We start from the raw sequence: 21,072 nt of genomic DNA, 5'->3' as shown, positions 1-21,072 counted from the left end.
TTCTCTTCCCTGAAGGCCATTAATCATGTCTACCTTCTTCTTGAGGTTTCCCAAAGGCCTAAAGTCTTTGTTTAATTCGGGGGGTCTCCCCTTTACCTCTCTATTCAGTTTCTCCCACATTCCAATCTACCTTCAGTCAAGGGTGCTCACCCATTGTGTGTAACCAGGCACTGGCGCAGTCCCAGCTTGCGGAAGATATCCACTACGATCTCCATTGGCGTAAGGTCTGTCACAGTGAAAGGGCTGAGATCCAGGATGTTCCGAAGCTTCAGGGTAGGGGGCGTGTATGGAGGCATTGGGGGTGAGTGCTCCGTGAAATAAATGATGGACGTGCTCACAACCCCGTCCTGTTTCTTCCGAGCATTTTCTGTGCGAAGAGAAGAAAATGAAACGTTGAAAGTTAAAGCGCTAGTTCTCCATTTGGTCCCTTAACTGGACCTCTCTCTCTTCCCTCTCATCTCCTCAATTTCATGCCCAGTTATCAAGTTCTTTTATCCCTTTTCCAAAGCATCCTTACCAATTGAAATAATGAGATCTCTCCGAAGAACAAAGCCTACAAGTCTTTGTGACTCTCGGGACACCACCACCGGAAAGCCGCTGTACGTGGTCTCACTGATTATGGTCTCTACATCTTCCACAGTCATACTGTCCTGAGTAAGGACAGTCAGCAAGGGATCATTCCTCCGGGGCTTCATCACATCCATTGCCAGAGTCTTATGAGCAAATTCTTCTTTGGCTTCGAGAAAGGGGTATCCATTGAGACGGATGTGGGCATCATAAATGCCCTCTCGCCCAAGAGCGTCTGCCACCCACTTGCTCGTCATGGCTGCAGCCATCAGAGGTACAATATATTCCAGGCCACCAGTGAGCTCAAACATTATGACAACGAGAGAAACAGTCATCCGAGTCACACCGCCTATGGAGAAAACAGACAGGAAGCAAAGCACACGAGTCATTACAATTGCAAGCCTGCTGCGGGTTCCATGCAGAAAAGCACGGACAGGATACTAGGACAGGGTTTTGGCAACCGTGTACATTCCAGACTGCAGCAGAGCAAGGCCCTCCAGCAGACGGGATTTCAAGTTCTCAAAATAATGAAGCAGAAGCAGCCTTCTAGGTTTTATTTTAAAAACTCAGTGCTTTTTCCCCCTAATAGTGCATGCTCATTTATGAAAATTTTGCTGACAATAAGCGGAATAAAGTTTACAAGTTTTTTCCAATACAAAACCATGTATTTCTATATAAAAGCAGAGTAAAAAATTTCAAGTTTTTCTCCAATTCAAAAACATGTATTTTGGGTTGGGGATTAAGCTCAGTGGTAGAGCGCTTGCTAGGCTCCCCAGCTACGAAAAAAAAGAAAAAAAGAAAAAAAAGACTTCAAAAACATGTATTTTTTACATATGTGAGCTCACATTTTGTGTAGTTCCTTACCATACTTTTCTCCTATTGTATGTTTGGAATATTCAACATTATTACCAATTTAAAATTATATTACAAGGCTGGGGCACCAAGCAAGCTCCATTGGGAAAGCGCCTGGCTGTCCAGTCTGATAAACTAAGTCTGACCTCCAAGACACAGGTTTCCCCCTTCCCGCCACAAACTAAATGGAGGAGAAAGAAAATCAACATCACATCGAGAGATGCTAAACATAGCAGCAGCCTTGGGGCACAGGTCCGCAATCCTAGTTACTCAAGTGGTGAAGACAAAAACGTGCGTGCCAGAAGAACTTAATGAGATTCTGTCTTAAAATAAAAGGAAAAGAAGACTTAGAATATAGAAGTAGAGAACTTGCCTAGCAAGTAGCATAGCTTGGCTTCAAGCCCTAGCACCACACACAAATAAAATATATGTTAAACAGAACAGAATCATGTTTAAGGGCTGTATAATATATGGTGGGAGCATAATTTATTTTACAAGTTCCTAATGTTCAGCTTTCAGTTGGTTCTCATTGGTGGGCATGGGGGCTGATTTGGTGTACAGACAAGGTCATACTATGTAGGTTAGGCAGGCATGGAACTTGAGATCCTCCTGGCTTAGCCTTTCACCGGCTGACTACAAGTACATGCCTAATTTTTGTTCTTATAAATAATACTGTGATATACATTCTTAGGCAGCTACCTTTGTCCAGATTTCTGATGACTTCCCCTATGCGAGATATGAAAATTATCTTGGTTAAAAATGTTTGTGAAATAGTAAACGAAGAAGAAATGGATAATCATGACAAAAAAAAAAAAACCCACTCTGCAGTCCGCTGTTTCTTAGCACTCTTCATTTGTATGTCATTGCTGGGGTGACTTCTTTGACGCAAACATTACTCACCTAAGCAGGCGGCAGCCCCCACCATGGCATAAAGGCCAGGCGTGATGCAATCCGCTCCCTGGCTACACCAGCTATTGAAGATGCCCCAGTCGTGGTGGTAATAAGCCAGTTGCTCCATTCCGACTCCTAAAAGGCGGCCTGCTATAGCACCGACAGCCATGCTGGGGATAAAGAGACCAGAAGGAATCTGCAAAGAGAAAGCACAAGGTGGTTAGTGAGAAACGACGCCGTTCTTGGCATATGGTAGGGTAGAGGACTGACCCTCTGCGAAGCAAACAGGCCAACGACACTTTAACTAAGCACTATGCTACCAAGTGGCTGCAACGACTTAGATGACACTACAGGGACTAGAGGTTCTCTGGGACGTGCAGGCAAGGATGACTTCGAAGACGCTTACCCTGATTCGGGGTCCATCAGGCAACAGCCTGAACTCTCCAGACCAACACAAAACTGGAGGCAGAAATTAGGCCTTTCCCAAAGAAAAAGGAAAATAGATGGAATTTCTCATATATGCAGACATTTCCCCCAATTCTGAATTTGTATCAGCAACAATCTACTCTTTGTTGACTATTGTGTTCTATGCTAGATGGTCTACAGATAAGATTTTATAGATGTTCTATAATAACCCCAAGAATTAGATATTATTAGTCCCCAATGACAGACCCCCCAAGGTTTAGAGAGGTTAAGCCATTTACCCAAAGTCAAGAGTTAGTGAATATTAACACTGGTATTTTCATAAAATAATGACACATACATTGCATCCTAACCCATCACCCACACCAAAAAGAGGGCACAGGCAGTTTCCATGTACCCTCTAAGAACACAACAGAAAATTAAACCGAATTTTCAAATGAGGTAGTGACTATAGCTGCATGCTTAACCCAAACAGGGAACATCCATTTGCCTTCCTGTTTTGATTCTTGGCTTCTAGGAATTATTACTGTTAAAGGAAGGAAGTGATGTAAGCACAATCGGAACAGCTAGGGTTCTTAGTGTGTACGGGACATTGGAACACAAGTGAACATGGTTATGTCTGAGGAGCTACAGATTCCCTTTAAATAAAACCGTGAAACAACAATGTTGAAATTAACCCAAGAAACACCCTGAAACTTTCTGGGGTTTTATCCCATCCCTGGTTCAAATATCTTTCCATGGAAAAGAAAGGGGACAGTTTGGTAATAGGGCACAGAAGAGAGGAAACAAAGAAGAGGAAAAACCTAGGAGAGAGGAAGCAACTTCAACTGATTTTCTGTTTTCATTTGTTCTCAAACACGGATATTATAACAAGTATTAAAGGTAAAGATGTGCTTTGGAGTAAGACATACCAATTGTTCATATTTCTTAAGTACTGTGTAAGAATTGGATATGTGTATATGACAGGCAATGATTGGATCAGGATAATTACCATATCTGTCACTTGAACATTCATTATATCTTTGTCTTAGGAACGTTCAAAATCCTCTCTCTTTTTCTAAAACATGAAGTACATTATAGGTCTTGTCACTTTGCCATAGAGCACTAGACCTACTCCTGGGACAACTGTACTTCTCTGCATGTACACGATTAACTTCTGTAGCTTCTCCATGTAAGGATGTGCTTAGATGGATGTTTACACTTCTTGTGGTGTGTGTGTGTGTGTGTGTGTGTGTGTGTGTGTGTGTGTGTGTGTGTGTGTGTGGTATGTTTATGTGGAGGTCAGAAGACAACTTCAGAAGCTCATTCTTGCCTTTTACCATGTGGGTTTGGGAAATGAACTCAGATCTACAGGCCTGGTGGCAAGTACTGCAGAGCCATGTCACTGGTCAGTCGTCTATGATTTTGATAGTTTGAATACTTTAATATTAGCATGTGTGGTGGATTCTGCTGGTTAACAAGTAAGCACTGACAGTAACTGTAAAAATTTCGCTTAGCCATGTTGGGCTGAACTTTAAGAAGTTGCTAAAAAACTAAAATGTGGTCAAGATGGTAGAGCGTTGGTAACCTCACGGAGTTCAGGCTAAAATCAAGCTTCTTTAATTAACTCTAACATGGACCCTATGAGGACTAACAGTGTGTTAGTCAGACATTGTATTTTAATAGAAAACGATCTAGCGTGAACACCCCACTGCCCTTTTTGTGGGGAAAATTTTTTTCGACATAGAAAAGGAAAAAAAAATGTTTCTTTTAAAAACTCATCGGTGAGGTTTGCATTTGACCTAATAAAGGTACCAGCAAGCTGAGACAAAGTTAGCATTGTCCACCACGTCCTGAGAACATTTGGAGCTAAAGGGGCTTCTGGGGAAATCTGACACCACACAGGACTATAGGAAGCCCACATCCATACAGAACATTCGCACAGAGTTCACCGGGAGAATGTCTCACCTTCATGCCAAAGGTGAATATAGTAATGACTATTTTCAGTATGAGTGTCAAAGCCAGCTGCCACATGGCACTGTAGACTCCCACGCCAGCAGGTCTGTCAGGCAGCTCACCGCCTTTGCTAGTGTTGAAGTGGTTCTCATAATCACAGAGCTTGGAGGAGTCCAGGAGGCCGCAGTCATTGAACAGTTCAGAAATGAGCTCACTTGTGCTCATCCGGGTATATTCATTGGGGAAAGCCAAGATGGCAGTGATGGCTGTCACAATGAGGACCTCGACAACAGGATACTTGCCCAACTGTGTGGTTTTACGCTTCCGACACCAGGCAATGTTTGTGCGGATAAACAGAGCGCCCCAAAGGCCACCGAATATGCCTAGCACAATGAATGGCACGAGCTCAAAGAGATGCCATGGGGTGTGGAACTCCACATAAAATAGAACTAAGCGGCTGTTTCCAAATGGATTGATGGAGCGGAGCGTGAATGCTGCCACGAGAGCAGCGAAGAAGGAACGCCACAGTGTTTTGAGGGGAAAGTAGTAGCTGACCTACAAGACAGAAGGCAAGAAAGGAAACTTAGTCAGTATGCCAAAACTGTTTCAAATGAAATGCTGGGGTTGATGACATTATAGTGAAGACTGAAAACTTTCCAGAAATTTCTGGTTACGTGCCAAAGGACCAAGTTGGGTAGAACACCTAGGAACTGCAACATACATCAATAGTGGCCAAGATTTCTACTATAAAGGTATGTGCACGCTCTATAGACAGAAGTCATTACCTCTTCCAGGCTGAACAATACTCCACCAATAGGGGCCCCAAAGGCTACAGATACACCAGCAGCTGCTGCAGCTGATAAGACCTACAATCCAAAACATAAGATCAGCAATGGGATAACATGGCTTCCTTACCTTCAATCACATTTTTAAAGGAATGTTAACAGGCACAAAGAATTTAAAAAAAAAAACCTACATGGCTAACCACTTTCACATAAGCAATGCTAATTGGAGTCGACAGGTTATACTGAAATGTGTGCGCGTGTAATCAGAGGAAAACGAAACCATCAATTTGGGAAGGAGCGAGTGGAGCAGATAGAAGAGGGTGGAGAGAGGGAAGGAGAGAGAGGAAGTTGTGTACTTATACTTTAATAAAAAATCTTAGAAGGAGCAAAAATACACAATTTACATGATCTATAACATAAAAAGTGATATGTCCTTGGAGTGCAAATGCTAGATGTTGACAACATACATTGCTCATGTGTTTAAACAAAAACAAACAGCCTTTACTTTCTGAGTGAGGCATGTGTTCAATTCTAAACTGAGGCCCCTGACAAGTACTTTGCTGTGCTGTTTCACAAGCATACTGTTTGGCTTATTTTATTTTTTGAAATTATAATTATATCATTTCCCCCTTCCCTTTCCTCTCTCCAAAAACTGCCATATACTCCTCCTTGCTCTCCTTCAAATTTATGACCTCCTTTTTATACTAATGTTTATTACATGCACACATGCCTACGTATGCACACAGACATATCTAAGTCGAACCTGTATCTCAGTCTGTATAATGCTCTATATAGCGTGTGTGTTTTCTGAGCTCACTGCTTGGCACTGAATAAGCAACTGCTGTGCTTGGCCTGTGGCAGATGCTTTTTCCCCACTTCTCAGCAGTCCTGGGTTGTATGCAGGTCTTTGTGTAGGGCTGAAGCCTTGTGGGCTCTCTCCCGAGGCCAGTTTAGGAAACCTTAAATGCGATATTATAGACGGCTCTAGTAACATAAGAGCAGTTACGGTTTACAATCGCCTACCCCCGTAGCCTAGTCCAGTCTCAGTGGCCTGTAGAAACACAAACAGGGAGGCAACTAGACTTGTGGAGGCAGAGGAGACAGGTTGCAAGGGAAGTGGAGGGAATAAAGCATCAGCAGGAAAGATAGACGAAAGGGGGGTGGGGACAAGGATTGCCCCGTGTGTGGAAGCGTGGGCATGGGAAATGTGCAGGGCTCACACTAGTGACGTGAACAGACTAGAATGAATAGGAACAAGTCATTTCCTTCAATACTAGTAGCTGTGGAGAGACATGATTCCAAAGCATATGTTAAAGATAAAATTGAGCAAAATTAAGAATTTCTGGACAAAATAAGTGGCTTTCTGGCTTCCTAGTTCCTGTTTCTCCAGGACTGGCAGACCATCTAGGGAGATGAAGGAGGGCAAGAAGGGAATGCTCTGGTGCTAACTTTCAAAAACTTGAGAGCTTTGAAAAGTCGTAGCTCAAAAGACTGTCCTTTGAGACAGAGAGGGAAGCCAAAACTCAACTTGTAAAAGGAGAATTTCCTGGATGGGTTTCGGATGAAATAGGAGCGGGGCAGGGAGGAACAGGACTCTTGAGTTTTCTATTAGCGAATGGAATCTCTGCACCCCCTTCCCACTCGCATCTGCTTTATTTCCACAGGTCTGCTCACCCTGATAAGGCCGCTGCTCCTAACACGCTGTGCGGCTATTAAGAACCACCAGATAAGATAGCTTTCACAAGGCCTTGGGTTTAGACCCCAGCACCACAGGAAAAAACATTAGGGATATATCGGTGCTCTGGAAAATAGACTGAAGATCCAGCTGTTCAGAAGAGTCCACATCTGGCAAGCTTCAGAATAACATCTCAGCTTTTATAAGAAATCTAGTTTCTAGCTCAACTCCATCGCTGTAAGGCAGTGATACCCACCACCATTTGTGCCCCTTAGAATGGTGTTCTTTTCATGATTTCACTTATCAAATTTCACATAGCTTCATTTCTTAAAAGATTTATTTATTTATTATATATATGTATACTGTTGCTGTCTTTCACTTGTCTAATTTCACATAGCTTCATTTTTTTAAAGATTTATTTATTTATTATATATAAGTACACTGTAGCTGTCTTCAGACACACATCAGAAGAGGGCATCATATCCCATTACAGATGGATGTGAGCCACCATGTGGTTGCTGGGATTTGAACTCAGGACCTCTCGAAGAGCAGTCAGTGCTCTTAACCACTGAGCCATCTCTCCAGCCCTTCACATAGCTTCTATGTTCTTCTCCCACATGACAATCTCCTCACACGCTCTCTACCACTCCTGCTTGCTTTCCTCTCGTTACTGACTGTTCCAGGAACTTTCCCTACTTAACAGCCCACACTTAAAAACTCCAGCAGTTCAGTTTCCAGAGCCTGTGGTTAATCTTTTTGTGTTTCTTTTTCCTTCAGGAGAAATCACTAGGTTCCAATTTTATAAGAGGTCCTTTTTAATGAAATGATCTTGGCCTTGGCCTATTTCATCCATAGTTTTTTTGGACCCTTCAAGGAAAATAAAGCAAGAACTACTGCTTCCTTAGGTTCTTAATATTGCACAATAAAAGCAACCAATGACTTGGGACGATTTCTTAGAACATTCTTCCTCCTCAAAACAGTGCACATTAACACCTGGCTGATGTTAGCACAGGCACAGAAATACTACAGTGGAAACAGTTTAGCTGAGCTGAAGTAAGAGGCAGGCAGAGGGTGGTCTATCTAACACAGGGAGGAACTAAATCAAGTGTGGCATTTAGTAGCAAGAAACAAAGAAAACTCTGCCATTTCAAATGCGCTGTTTATATTTACTCCTCTAGCCACAGCAAGTCTATCATTTTCTGTAAGTTCTTTTTTTTTTTTTCGTTCTTTTTTTCGGAGCTGGGGACCAAACCCAGGGCCTTGTGCTTCCTAGGCAAGCGCTCTACCACTGAGCTAAATCCCCAACCCCCATTTTCTGTAAGTTCTTAAAAAGATTTATTTATTTATTCTATGTAAGTATTCTTGTCATGCTCTTCAGAGATACCAGAAGAGGGCATCAGATCCCATTACAGATGGATGTGAGCCACCATGTGCTTACTGGGATTTGAACTCAGGACCTCTGGAAGAGCAGTCAGTGCTCTTAACCATTGAGTCATCTCTCCAGTCCTTACTGTAACTTTAAAAAAAATTTAGCACATATATATGCATACAATAATGAGTTCAAGTCCTCACTTCTTTCCCTCTGCCTTATTTTCCCATGCACCATAAGTACACGTTGTTCACAGTTTACAATAAACTCATTTCCAAATATTCTGGGGTTTTGCGGATGTTCATCTTCATGCATACAGGTATGCGCATGTGAGTGCATGCAAATGTATGTGCAAGGGGAGGCCAGAAGTGAACTCGCACCAGGCACCATCCACGTGGTACATTGAGAAAGTGTCTCTCATTGGCCTGGTACCTGCAAGCAGACAAAACTGGCTGGCCAATGAGCCACAGAGGTTTGCTGGTCTCCACCTACACACACACACACACACACACACACACACACACACACACACACACACCCTGTGCTGGGATTAAATGTGCTACTTTTTGAAACACTGGGTTCTAGGGACTGGAGAGGTGGTTCAGTGGTTAAGAGTACTGACTGCTCCTCCAGAGGTCCTGAGTTCAAATCCCAGCAACCACATGGTGGTTCACAACCATCTATAATGAGATCTGATGCCCTCTTCCGGTGTGTCTGAAGACAGTGACAGTGTGCTCACATATATAAAATAAAAAGATTTAAAAAAAATATGTTCTAGGCCCCCATGTTTGCAAGGTAAGTACTTGATTGACTAACACATCACCCCAGCCCTAGATATTTTCTTCATAAGTGCATAGAAACATATTTTTAATTACTCAAATTATCCCATAAACAGCAGTTTCTGCAGTCTGATGTCAACAGTCCATGTCAATATACTTAGGGCCATCTCATTCTTTTACATGGATTCATAGTTTTCTGTGATGTGAGCAGAACACAGTTTTTATCAAGCCCCTATTTCATGACCTTTTTCTAATTTGAGACTTCTACAATATTAAAAGCTTTGTATTGATATCCTTAGACACCTGTGGATATACACATGCTGACTGGCTAGACGATGGACTCCTAGAACTGAACTCGCTGAACCAAAAGCTATTTGAATTTACCCGAGTGAAACCCCCAAATTCTTATCTCTTCTGCTCCTGGGAGTGGGGAGTGTTTGCAGGGGGTGGGGAGTGTCATTAAGGTCCTTACCTCTCTGCGCTTGGCTTCATTCTTCCTGTATTTGTTGAAGCAGTGGCACAGGATGTTCCCACAGCAGCAAGCCACGTGCACTAGGGGGCCCTCTTTACCCAGGCTCAAGCCAGATGACACGGCCAGCACCAAAGTAATAGTTTTGATGACAAGGGTCCACTTACCCAAATAGCCCCTAATAATGAAACCACTCAGGATAGTTTTGATCTGCAGGCCAAACACAGAAAGATTGAAAACAGACTACATAAATAAACAAGGCTAAACAGTCAAAATCTATACCCCTCACGAGAACTCTATCTCTCCCCAGCAAGCAATATATAAGTACCTGTCCCAAGAGGGATCTCAGTGTGGGAGAAATGCGAACTTCCAGGGATTTGGGGGAGAGTAAAGTGCTGTGTGGCAGCTGGAAAGAGTGTTGTAAGGAAGAGAGGGGATGGCCAAAGAAGCAGGTTCTGAGGATAAGATCAATGTTCAAGAAACAGCCTGAGGAGTACATATAGCCTGGAGTATTTGCCAAAGAACTATGACTTTGTCAGGGAGCAGCCAGGAACTAATATTGTAGGTGCTTGAGTGAAAGCAATCTAAGGCCCAAAATGTTAGGTATGGGATTTGGGCCACCATCTTTCCTCTTCTAGCCCAAATTCTGTGACCCAGGCTGACAGGAGACTTAAAGGAAATTTAGGTGGACTGGAAATACCATCAGACTCTGACCCTGATTAACAGTAACCAAGCTATAGTATATGCAAGAATGCACAGAGTTTGGCAAAAAAAAAAATGGTTCCTACTGTACTCACCTCAGGGATTCCAGAACCACAGGCGTAAGGTGCAAATGCCTTGACAAGAGAGACAGCGAGGAAAGCAAACAGGAGAGCCCAGAGGACATACATGAAATAATTGACTATGTAGGCAAAGGCTCCCTGGAAAAAGACAAAAAGACAGACGCTGGTTTAGTGTAGGTAGCTGGGTGGGCAACTCTTCTCAGTGACCTTTTCCCAGGAGCACAGGCCAGGCCGAAAATGAACAATAGTGAATTTCTTAAACAACTCTTTGCAGGCTATTCATCTGAGGAACTACTGAAACACCATTAGGTCCCTTGGTACTGAAAATCACATGCCTTGCTGTAGTCAAAGGAAATTCTCAGAGGATTGAAAAGTCGAAGTCTTCAAACATGATTCACTTTTGGCTTTGAAACAATATCTCACTCTGCAGCTCTGGTTGCCATACAACAGTGTTCTCGCCTTCCTAATGCTGTGACCCTTTAATACAGTTCTTCATGCTGTGGTGACCCCAACCATAACATTATTCTATTGCTGCTTCCTAACAGTAATTTTGCTACTCTTGTAAATCGTAATGTAAATACAACTTCAACATTTCCTGTTTCAACATCCCATTACCCTTACCCATCTGATATGCAGATGGTCTTAAGCAACCCCTGTGGAAAGGTCAGTCAACCCCTAAAGGGGTCGTGACCCACACCTTGAGAACCACTGTCCTAGAACTTGTCATGTAAACCAGGCTGGCCTCGAGGTCATAGAGATCCAACTGCCTCTACCTAGAGGCAAAGACTGGGAGGCCAAATTCTTGGCAAGAGAAGGCTTGGTTAGTTTTTGATGCAGGCTCTTGATATATAGCCTTGTCTGGCCTCTAACTTGTAGCAATCCTCATGCCTCTGCCTCCCAAGAACTGAGACTGCACACGGAAACCTTAGCTGGTTCCAATTGACTTTTTATTGTTTGATTGTGTTTATTGTATGATTCCATGTCAAGTTTAATAAGGAGTACAATAACCTCCCTAGTTTCTGGAGTGGGTGAACTCTGACTACATATTTAAAGTGATGATGGGCTTCAACATTCCATTACCCTTCCCTACCTTGGTGTTAAATTCTCACGGATTATACTAACTAAAATTTCGAAACATTGTTTTCTTTCTTGGTAACTGTTTACTCAGCATGGTTAGCGTAAGGAGCATGATATTTGGTGGCAGTGTTGTTCCATTTTGTCTCAGTCTTGAATTCTTAAGATTTAACCCTGAGTCTCACACATACTAAAACACATGTTCTACCACTGAGCTATACTCCTATGTTTGTTTATTTAGTTGAGATTTTGTTGCCTTGAGACTGGGTCTCATGTAACCTGTGTTAGCCTTGAAATCATTATGTAGCAGAGGGCACCCCTGAACTTGTTTATCGTCCTATCTCCACTTCCCATGTCCAGCTCTAGGGTGTGTGCATGGGTGTGTGTACCATGTTAATGTAAGTGCCAGTGGGGGCCAGATCGTGGCATTAGATCCCCTGGGGCTGGAGTTACAGGCGGCTGTGAGTTGCTGGATATGGGTGGGTGAGATATCAAACCTTGGTCTTCTCTAGAGCAGCAAACACTCTTCACAGCTCAATGATTTCGAGCCCACAAGCCTGGATATTTTAATACATATATGCATAATGAAATGATTACTATAGTCACCCTCCATAATTATGCTTCTTTGAATGTATAGGACATTTTCAGTCTTTAGTATTCATTGTTTGGTTTCATTTTGTTTTTGTTTTCCAGACAAGTTTTGCCTGTGTAGCCCTGGCTGTCCTGGAACCAGCTATGTAGAACAGGTTGTCCTTGAACTCACAGAGGCCTGTCTCTGCCTCCTGAGTGTTGGAATTCTCAACTAGAGTTTTCATGTGGCACATTAGATCTCTAAACTTATTTATCCCACCTAATTGCTAATTTATACTTTTGGCTGCCTTCTCACCATTTCCCATCCCTCCCTGCCTTTGTAACCACCATTATAGACTGTTAAGCCTTTAACAACCATTCCACATGTAATGATTACATCTTAGAGAGACTGCTACCACAGACACAGCCAGGAAGTTCATGAGTACAAGCTATCTGACCCTGATAATTCCATGATGCTCCAAAGAATAAAAAGGGAATACTTATTTTCATATGGACAGAATACACTTTTGATATGTATGTGTAATGTGCATGTATGTATGATAATGAAGTAGGACACCTCACTAAGAATGATTCATTAACATTAAGGGGCTGGCAAACGGTGGTACTCTTCCGAAAGGAATACTTAATACCAGGGGTTCTACTTAGATGACAAGTCCATGAAGCTCAGTGGACTTCCAACTTTGCCAAACATCAAGCACTGTGAGAATTTAATGGCCTAGACATGGAGAATCAGGACTCTGCAGGTTTCTTAGTTGCGAATTTGACAGAACTTTTCCATGATCTTAGGTCCTACGAGCACAATTATTTCTTTGTTCTTTAAGAGTAGCTGCTGAGCCAGTGGACCCCCGAGGTGGGAAACAAAGAGGAAAGGCAGTGAAAAGGAAACCAGCAGAAGCTGGCCAAGGGCAGAGACCAGGAGGCCAAACTCTTGGCAACAGAGGACTTCTTAAAGCGTCACAGACTATTTCCCCCCGGGCAATGATTTCATTCATAAAAAGAGCCAAAGAAATCTGCAGCTCGAGCAAATGTCAAGCTCTGCTTTACAAGGAACTGTGGAACAGACCCATGATGAAGGGCTAGTTATTCAGGGACAGCACAAGGCACCGACTCACATCATCACAAAATTCCAGTTCTTTCATTCTCCCTCTCTCCCTCCTGCTTTTGGTTATCATTTTGTATATATAGCTAGAGAAATGAAATGGGTTGGTGATCCCAGTCATGAGTAGAGAGTTCACCTAGCAGATTCAAGAAAACATTTCAAATGTTTTATGAACAGGGTAAATGGTTAAATTTTTTTAAATTTATTTTTGTTGATTTACAATTATGTATGATTTTTAAAGTACAGTATGATACTTTGATACATGTATATATAAGGTAGAGTGATCAAATCAGGATATTAGCATTTTTACTTACTTAAACATGTCATGTTTATGTTTGAAACTTTCTAACTCCCTCCACTTCCTTTTAAACTATGTAAGAAGGGGATATGGTTCACTGTCACCTAGAATACACATGGCCTGGGGCCCAATGCTTAGCCTTCTATCGATCTTTAGTTGTTGTAAAGTACAGTTACAGTGCTGTTGCTGTTTGAACTGTAGAACTCCTTTCTCCTCTCTATTTGCTCTTCATTACACAACTTCTCTGTCCCCTTCCTTTCTCCGCTGCTAGTGACCTTTACTCTACTCCTTGCCTCTATGCAATCAGATGAAAGATACATTTTAAGAGCAGAAGCACATATTCTGGTCTTACGTCTACCTCACTAACAGAACAGATGAATAGAGAGGGAGTTCAAGGGGTACCGGTTTCTACTAGTAAACCTGAGAACTAAAAGGTTTGTTTTGTTTTGTTTTGTTTTGTACGCTTTTTCAATGGGAGAGATCTGACATATAACAAAGTACTGAAAGAAAGGAAGAAGCTGAAACACAAAATTATTATGTGTTGAAAAATACTTGCTTAGACAATAATGAATATACTGAAAAAATGTAAGAGACTGGACAGCTTTATTTCCTAGATCTCTGGCATTTTGACATCAAATATACCTTTTAATTGGTCTAATTCAGTGCTCAGGGATAAACTACTTTGTGTTTCTATATGATGGACATGTTTTAAACCACTGCATAACGTTTTGTTAGAAATTACATCTTACCTGTTGTCGATCTGTGGCATTTCTATAGAAACTGTTCGAGAAAGGCAGCCTTAGCTACACGATGTACTAACAGCTAAGCAGTAGAAGAAATAGAAGACTTCTCTAAAACAAACCAAACTTTTAAATATAAGCAGAAAATGCTTCCAACATGTCTTACTCGACAGAAACAGGGCTGAACTTAAATCACAAAAGAAGACAGCTGGCCCCACTTTCTTTTCCATGAACGAAAATAGGGGAAGATTTCCTAATTGCCAGGAGTACAGTACAAAAATTGAAAGGCATATCAGGATGACATTTAGTGGTACAGAAGTCAGCGTTGGACATTACCTGATCTGTGCTGATGATAAGCTGGGACCAGCTATTCCACTCCGGACATTTGTCTCTGTCTTCAAAGGTGACATGCTCGGAATTCCAGCAGCAGTGCTCATGGTTAAACCAGAAGCCCCCTGTGCATATCCCTTCTTTTAAGTCTGTCATCCAGTGAGCAGAGATGTCTATGAGGCCAGCTAAGGAACCTGTTTTAGTTGGGAAGAAAGGGAAAGAAAAAAGGTAAATCCCACTTCTGAAATTCTCCCTTAGGGAGTTAGAACAGCTCTGTCAGTCCTAGTTCACCTAGAACTTCTTTCTGATTGTTGGCTTGCTTGAGATTTCACTTACTACCCCTACCCTGACACGAGTGTTGGGCTGAAGAGATGCTTAAGAGCACATCCTACTCTTACAGAGTACCTGAGTTCAATTCCCAACACTCACATTGCATAGCTCATAACTGCTTGTAACTCCAGCTCTAGAAATATTTCTGGGTTCCAAGTATCTTCAGCACCCACACTTATACATATATACCCACATACAGACACAAACATATATACAGGATTAAAAACTAAAAAGAAACACCAGGATCTGTGAACTATGTATACTTGGGGGAACAAGGGAGAAAGCAAATCACTTGGGGGAGAGGGAAGAGTTTGGTCTTGGGACTTACTAGACATAATGAAGGGACTGCTTTGGTATAGTTTAGGACTGGCATCCATAAAAGAAGTAATTCGTTAAAGATCATGTGACTTGCTAGGCCTTTAATTCCAGTACTCTGGGAGTTCAAGGCCAACCTGGTCTATTCAACATGCCAGCTAGGGCTAAATAACGAGACCCCATCTCAAAACAAAAAACAAAAAGATCATGTGATTTTTCCCTCACATCAGGTTGAGTGAACAAAAATTCCCCACACTGAAGAATTTGCAATGCCTATAGAGGGAAATGGATGGGGACTGTGGGTGACAGGCAAATCCTGTACAGCAGGATGTGCACCGTGGACAAGAAGGACTTGCACAGTGGTACGGAGGCACTATAAGCTAAGGACATTACATTTATAGCGGTATAGAATGTTGTGTGCACAGGTTGGATGGATGCAGAGACACTTCGGATGTCTACTAAACCTAGGGTATAAACACACTAAATTCATCTCAGTATTTGTGCAGCTTGGCACCCAACTGGAGCCAAGGTTGTCCCTGAATCTGCTGCCTGCTTATCCATCCCCTTCCCTTAAGTGGGCTGCCTTGTATGGCCTCAGTTGGAGAGGATGTGCCTAGTCCTGCAAGGACTTGATGAACCAGGAAGGTGGGAGGATACCAAGGGGGGTCCCTTTCTCAGAGAAGGAGAAGAGGGAATGGGGGTAGGAGCTGCGTGAGGAGGTACTGGGGGAGGGTGATATTGGGATGGAAAGTAAATAAATAAATGTTTAAAAAATGAATCAGAAGAAAATTCTCAAAAAATGTTTCAGTCTCACCAAGTAAGCATATACAGAATATCCCTTAAAGGAATTGACGAGAAAGGAAACAAAAGAAAGAGTGGGACCGTAAGTACTATGACGGGTAAACTGATGGGCACTAAGATAGTTAAAGTACTTTACTTCTGGCTGTCATGTGCCAGTTAAAGGAAGAAACTCTGGCCAAGAGAAATTAAATGGTCCAGAATCGTGCTTTAGGAAAAATGGTAAAGGTGTTCTAAAACTCACAAGCCCCGAATCCCCAGACTGATCCATTCAGACACACTGTTTCTGTTATGGGTCTCTAACATTTAAAAACAAAATGTCCTGTGTGTACGAGAGGGAAAAAGAGTCACTGGCTACGTAAAGACAAGAAACACATTAAACAGTGGAAGATATTGTGCTTACATTCTGTTGGGTGAAAAAGGCCATGTTATGTGTATGTTTTGGTAAGTGCTACAAGGGTTCCCGCCTACTTGAGTGCTCTAGTCAAATCGAGCATTTTCTAACAGCTACTGTTGGCAACTCCAGCCCTGAGACTTCTGTTCCAACTTTTATTCCATTTACTGCCTGGGTTCACAGAATTAACAAGGCCTTCTAGTTATATGCTTTGCTCTCTCTGGCTGTTTCACATGTGCATTTTGTATTTTACACAGCACTGCTATCTTCTGTCCTGTGTTCTTTATTTCTACATCTCCCTTTTTACAAATGGCTCTTTCTTCTCGAGCTATAGATTTTATTAGTCTTCCCCACCCCCAAAGGATAGTGTTGCGTCTTACGCTACCTACCAATGTTTTGCCCTTCCTTTCTTTCCAGTGACTATCAACACTTGAGATCTGGTTCCCAACATGTAGCTGAGGTTTCTTTGAGAATGCTGAAGTGTTTCTAGTCACCAAATGTATGACCTTTCCTCCTTTATGCTCCTTCTGTTGTTTTCTCTACAATATTTGGCATTATAGACTACTCACAATCTATTATTGACCGGCTTCAAACTGTCTTCTCTCCAGCCGGAAGGCATGGCTGAGTACTGTCAACCATGGGCTGGCAAATGTGAGGGCCAAATCCTGTCCAGCTTTTACATCTGTCAGTAAAGACGTCCCAGTAACAGCCAGCCTTATTTGTTTACCTATGGTATCCAGTTACTTGTGTGCCACAATAGCAGAGTGGCATAGATCTACCGAGATCATTTCACTCACGACTCCTAAAATATTTAGGATCATCTGACCCCTGTAATAAAAAAGCAAAGACTGCCAACCTTTATTCTAAGTGATTCTTTTTAAAATTTTTATTTTCTATATCATTTGTGTATATGCACACACATGTACATGTAGACTCATACATAGAAACAAGGGGTCAAGCTTTGAAAGTTGGCTCTCTCCTTCCACCATGGGTTGCAGGGATCAAATTAAGGTGGCCTGGCTTGGAGAGCAAGCATCCTCCCCTGTTAAGGCATCTTGCAGCCTCTATCCCAGGCAATTCTCGGGATGAAAGAACCATTTCATATTTGCCATAGTGATAAGAGCAGCATCACCATGTACGTACTAGGTTGAGTGCTTTATCTCATGGAGTCCTCAAATTGAATACTTAATGTACTATCTCCATCTCACAGATCAGTCACCAGGGCCTCCAGGAGCTAAGAAACGTGTCCATAGCCACAATCTACCAGTGGCAGAGCAGACATTCTGAAACCTAAGTGTGCTGCAAAGTGAGTTCTTTGCCCAGGTTTCCCAGCTTTCCCACCTAACTTCCTTTTAGTTCAAGACTCCAGATGTGTCTAGGTACCATCTTTAATGCAACAAGGGTGCATTTCTTGGTCTCTTTGTCTGATAGCACTGCTTCCCACATAGGAGTGGAAGTTTACACTAGAACTTGCTGTAAGCTATATTTGCAGACAAAGTATACATCATATACTCTGTGTGTGTGAATGTGTGTGTAGGGGGGTCCTGGTGCATATATGAATCAGAGGACAATTTGTGTAACAGTGAGAGGATAACTTGTAATAATTGGTTTTCTCCATCCATCACGTGACATCATATGGTCCTGGAAACAATCATATTTGGGCCATCAAGCTTGGTGGCAGGCGCCTTTATCCACTGAGCAATCTCACCAGCACTTTGGATAAGGGACACTCAAGACATAGTGTTTGGGGTGGCCAGAGAAAGTTGATGGAGTTTTTAGGAAAATATGCTTCCATAATACCACTCAGAAACCATGAAAAAATGTAATAAGTTCCTGGGGGTAGGATCTTAATTTGCCTTCTTGTACCACCATGAGAGAGGCAGTGACAGCTTTAGAGACAGTAAGAACTACATGGTAGTTCTTGCCTGTGATATCAGCAGTAAGGCGGGTGAGGGAGCGCCTCACAGTTCCATCCAACCTGCATTATACAGTGAGTGCAGGAACAGCCTGGGAGAAATAATGAGGCCCTGTCTTAAGAAGGGCTGTAGGGGTGACTCTGTGGTAGACTAATGTACACGCTTGCGTAGCATGTACATCAATGTGGGCTTTTATCCCAAGAACTGGAAACAAGAACAACAAAACATCACGGCATCTTCTAAACCCCACGCAGAATATGCCAAAAAGCTGTGTCACCATAAAGGGCTCTTCCACACAAGCAGGGAGAGACTGGGGCCGGCTTCTACTTTAAAATGATCATGACATCGTACAGCAGACAAAGTGCGCTTAAATAAATATGTTTCTGCTTTGATTGGAGGAAGCTGATACTGGCGTTAGAACTCATTTACAAATGGGACACAGCGACTCCAAAAGTTCAGCAGCAATTCATTTCAGATGGGAGAGCATAGTACTTGCCTGAATTCAAAAGGGGCACATTACAATTCTGGGACATTAATTTTCAAAAAATTAATTGGAGGAAGAATTGTAGGAGCTGGGGGGGTGGGTCAGGGACAGAACAAGAAAACTCACAGAATCAACTAACCTGGGCCCATTGGGGCTCACAGGGACTGAAACCACCAACCAGGGAGCATGCATGGGTCTAACCTAGCCTGCACATATGTGTGTGCAGTTTGGACTCCTAACAGTGGGAGCAGGAGCTGTGGCTGACTCTGTCGCCTGCCTTGGAGACCCTTTCCCCCACTGGGCTGCCCCTCTAGCTCAATAGGGGATGAACCTAGTGTTACTGCAACTTGATATGCAAGGCAGGTTGATATCCATAGGGGGCCTCCCCTTTTCTGAAGAGAAATGGAGGAGAGGGAAGGGATGGAGGGAGGGAGGGAGATAGAGGAGGAGGGAGGGAGGGAGAGAGAGACTGGGAGATGAGGAAGGGAAGGAAAAGCTGTGGTTGGGATGTACACTAAATTAAAGAACGCTTTGGTTTACCATACCTGATAAAAGGCCAATAAGGAGCATTAACAACCAACCAGAAAAAGCATCGCTCACACTGTGAATTAAGGCCCATGTTGACTCTTTGCTTTTATTGGTAATCTAGGAAAAAAGAAAACATTGGTACACTCTAAACATCTTTCCATCATCTCCAAAAATGTAAACTATCTGGAAATAGAGAACAATTGAGAATTATTTAACTGAGCCAATTCACCAAGGATGGTATTGAACTCCATCAATTTGTTGTAATATCCAAGGTCCACCCCACTTAACACCGTCAGCCTATGGACTGCAGACTTCTACCCTGGATGCCAGCTGTCTGAGAAGAGTTGATGCACAGCGAAGACTGTTTCGTAGAATAAGCGAACACTAGCAGAGCTGAGTGGCAACTTGAAGTTTACTCGCCTGGGCTGTGATTCAGTGAGGAGATTCCTAGGCCTTGATCCCACAAATCTGGAAAGGTACAGTGACCCCAGACACTAAGTGGTATTGGTGCTGGCCTCCTTCAGTTTCAGAGACCAGCAAGTGTATCTGACGCTATCAGCGCAAACACACGGCTTGACTGTTCAAGTCTCACCATTGTCAGTTTAAAGCCATAGTGTTCATCATTTTATTTTGTTTTATTTTAGATTTAAGTTTTGAGAGAGAGAGAGAGAGAGAGAGAGAGAGAGAGAGAGAGAGAGAGAACAACTTGCTGAAGTCTTTTCTCTCTATCATGTGGGTTCCAGAGAGCAGACGTAAACCATCAGACTTCGTACTGAGTACTTCTGTACACTTATTTAGCTTACTGGCCCGTGTCCATATTTTTTTTTTCGGAGCTGGGGACCAAACCCAGGGCCTTGCGCTTGCTAGGCAAGCACTCTACCACTGAGCCAAATCCCCAACCCCCTGTGTCCATATTTTTGAGACCAATATTCTGCCAGTATCCTTATTGGTACTTCCCCTTCTTTAAAACACTAGTTCTTATCCTGAGAATTGATTTATCCCACCTTCATCTGCAGCAACATCACAAAGAATAACAAATTATAAAATATCAAAAGGACGTATTTTGAGGGCCATCAAGATGGTCCAGTGGCATGTGCATGTGTGCCTGTGCGCGCGCGCGCACACACACACACACACACACTATATTACACTACACTAAATTACAAGATTAAAGAAAAACAGAATCAAAGAAAGAAAACTGAGGCAGGTGATCACAGCACACATTTAATCTCAGCACTCTGTAGGCAGAAGCAGGTGGTTCTCTGTGAGTTCAAGGCCAGCCTACAGAACAAGTTCCAGGACAGCCAAGGCTGTAACACTGAGAAACCCTGTCTCAAAGGAAAGAAGGAAGGAAGGGGGAGAAAGGAGGGAGGGAGAAGAGGAAGGAGGGAGGGAGGGAAGAAATACAGAACAAAGGAAGTGAATGAAATCAGTTGGGAGGCTTAGGCTAAACCTGTGTACAAGTAAGTAAGTTCAAAGCCAACTTGACTAACAGTAAAAGCCTGTTTCCAAATCAAAAGTGAAGAGGGTTTAAGGTATATCTTACCAACAGAGTACTGCCTAGCCTTTGCAAAGCCCTGGATTCAATCACCAGTACTGCATCCCCAAACAAAAAAGAAATTTTTTAAAGCCTGTACCTGGGACAACC

At 42.7% G+C, this 21,072-nt stretch overlaps 1 protein-coding gene across 3 annotated transcripts in view; it reads right to left on the bottom strand.

The window, feature by feature from the left end:
- The window catches only part of Clcn5 (chloride voltage-gated channel 5), a 154,585-nt gene that overhangs the window by 7,339 nt on the left and 126,174 nt on the right, over positions 1–21,072 (bottom strand). For all 3 annotated transcript variants that reach the window (NM_001414393.1, XM_039099512.2, NM_017106.2), the window contains 9 exons: positions 19,442–19,541; positions 14,666–14,853; positions 10,543–10,665; positions 9,749–9,955; positions 5,454–5,534; positions 4,681–5,223; positions 2,320–2,506; positions 518–916; positions 151–367 (listed from right to left, as the gene is read on the bottom strand). In NM_001414393.1, coding sequence (NP_001401322.1) covers positions 151–367; positions 518–916; positions 2,320–2,506; positions 4,681–5,223; positions 5,454–5,534; positions 9,749–9,955; positions 10,543–10,665; positions 14,666–14,853; positions 19,442–19,541 — 2,045 coding nt within the window. The remainder of the gene's footprint in view (positions 1–150; positions 368–517; positions 917–2,319; positions 2,507–4,680; positions 5,224–5,453; positions 5,535–9,748; positions 9,956–10,542; positions 10,666–14,665; positions 14,854–19,441; positions 19,542–21,072) is intronic.

The sequence above is a fragment of the Rattus norvegicus genome, chromosome X, assembly GCF_036323735.1.
Source record: "Rattus norvegicus strain BN/NHsdMcwi chromosome X, GRCr8, whole genome shotgun sequence".
Taxonomy (NCBI): domain Eukaryota; kingdom Metazoa; phylum Chordata; class Mammalia; order Rodentia; family Muridae; genus Rattus; species Rattus norvegicus.
Note: the sequence above shows the minus strand (reverse complement) of the source record. Positions and strands in the feature narration are given on the sequence as shown.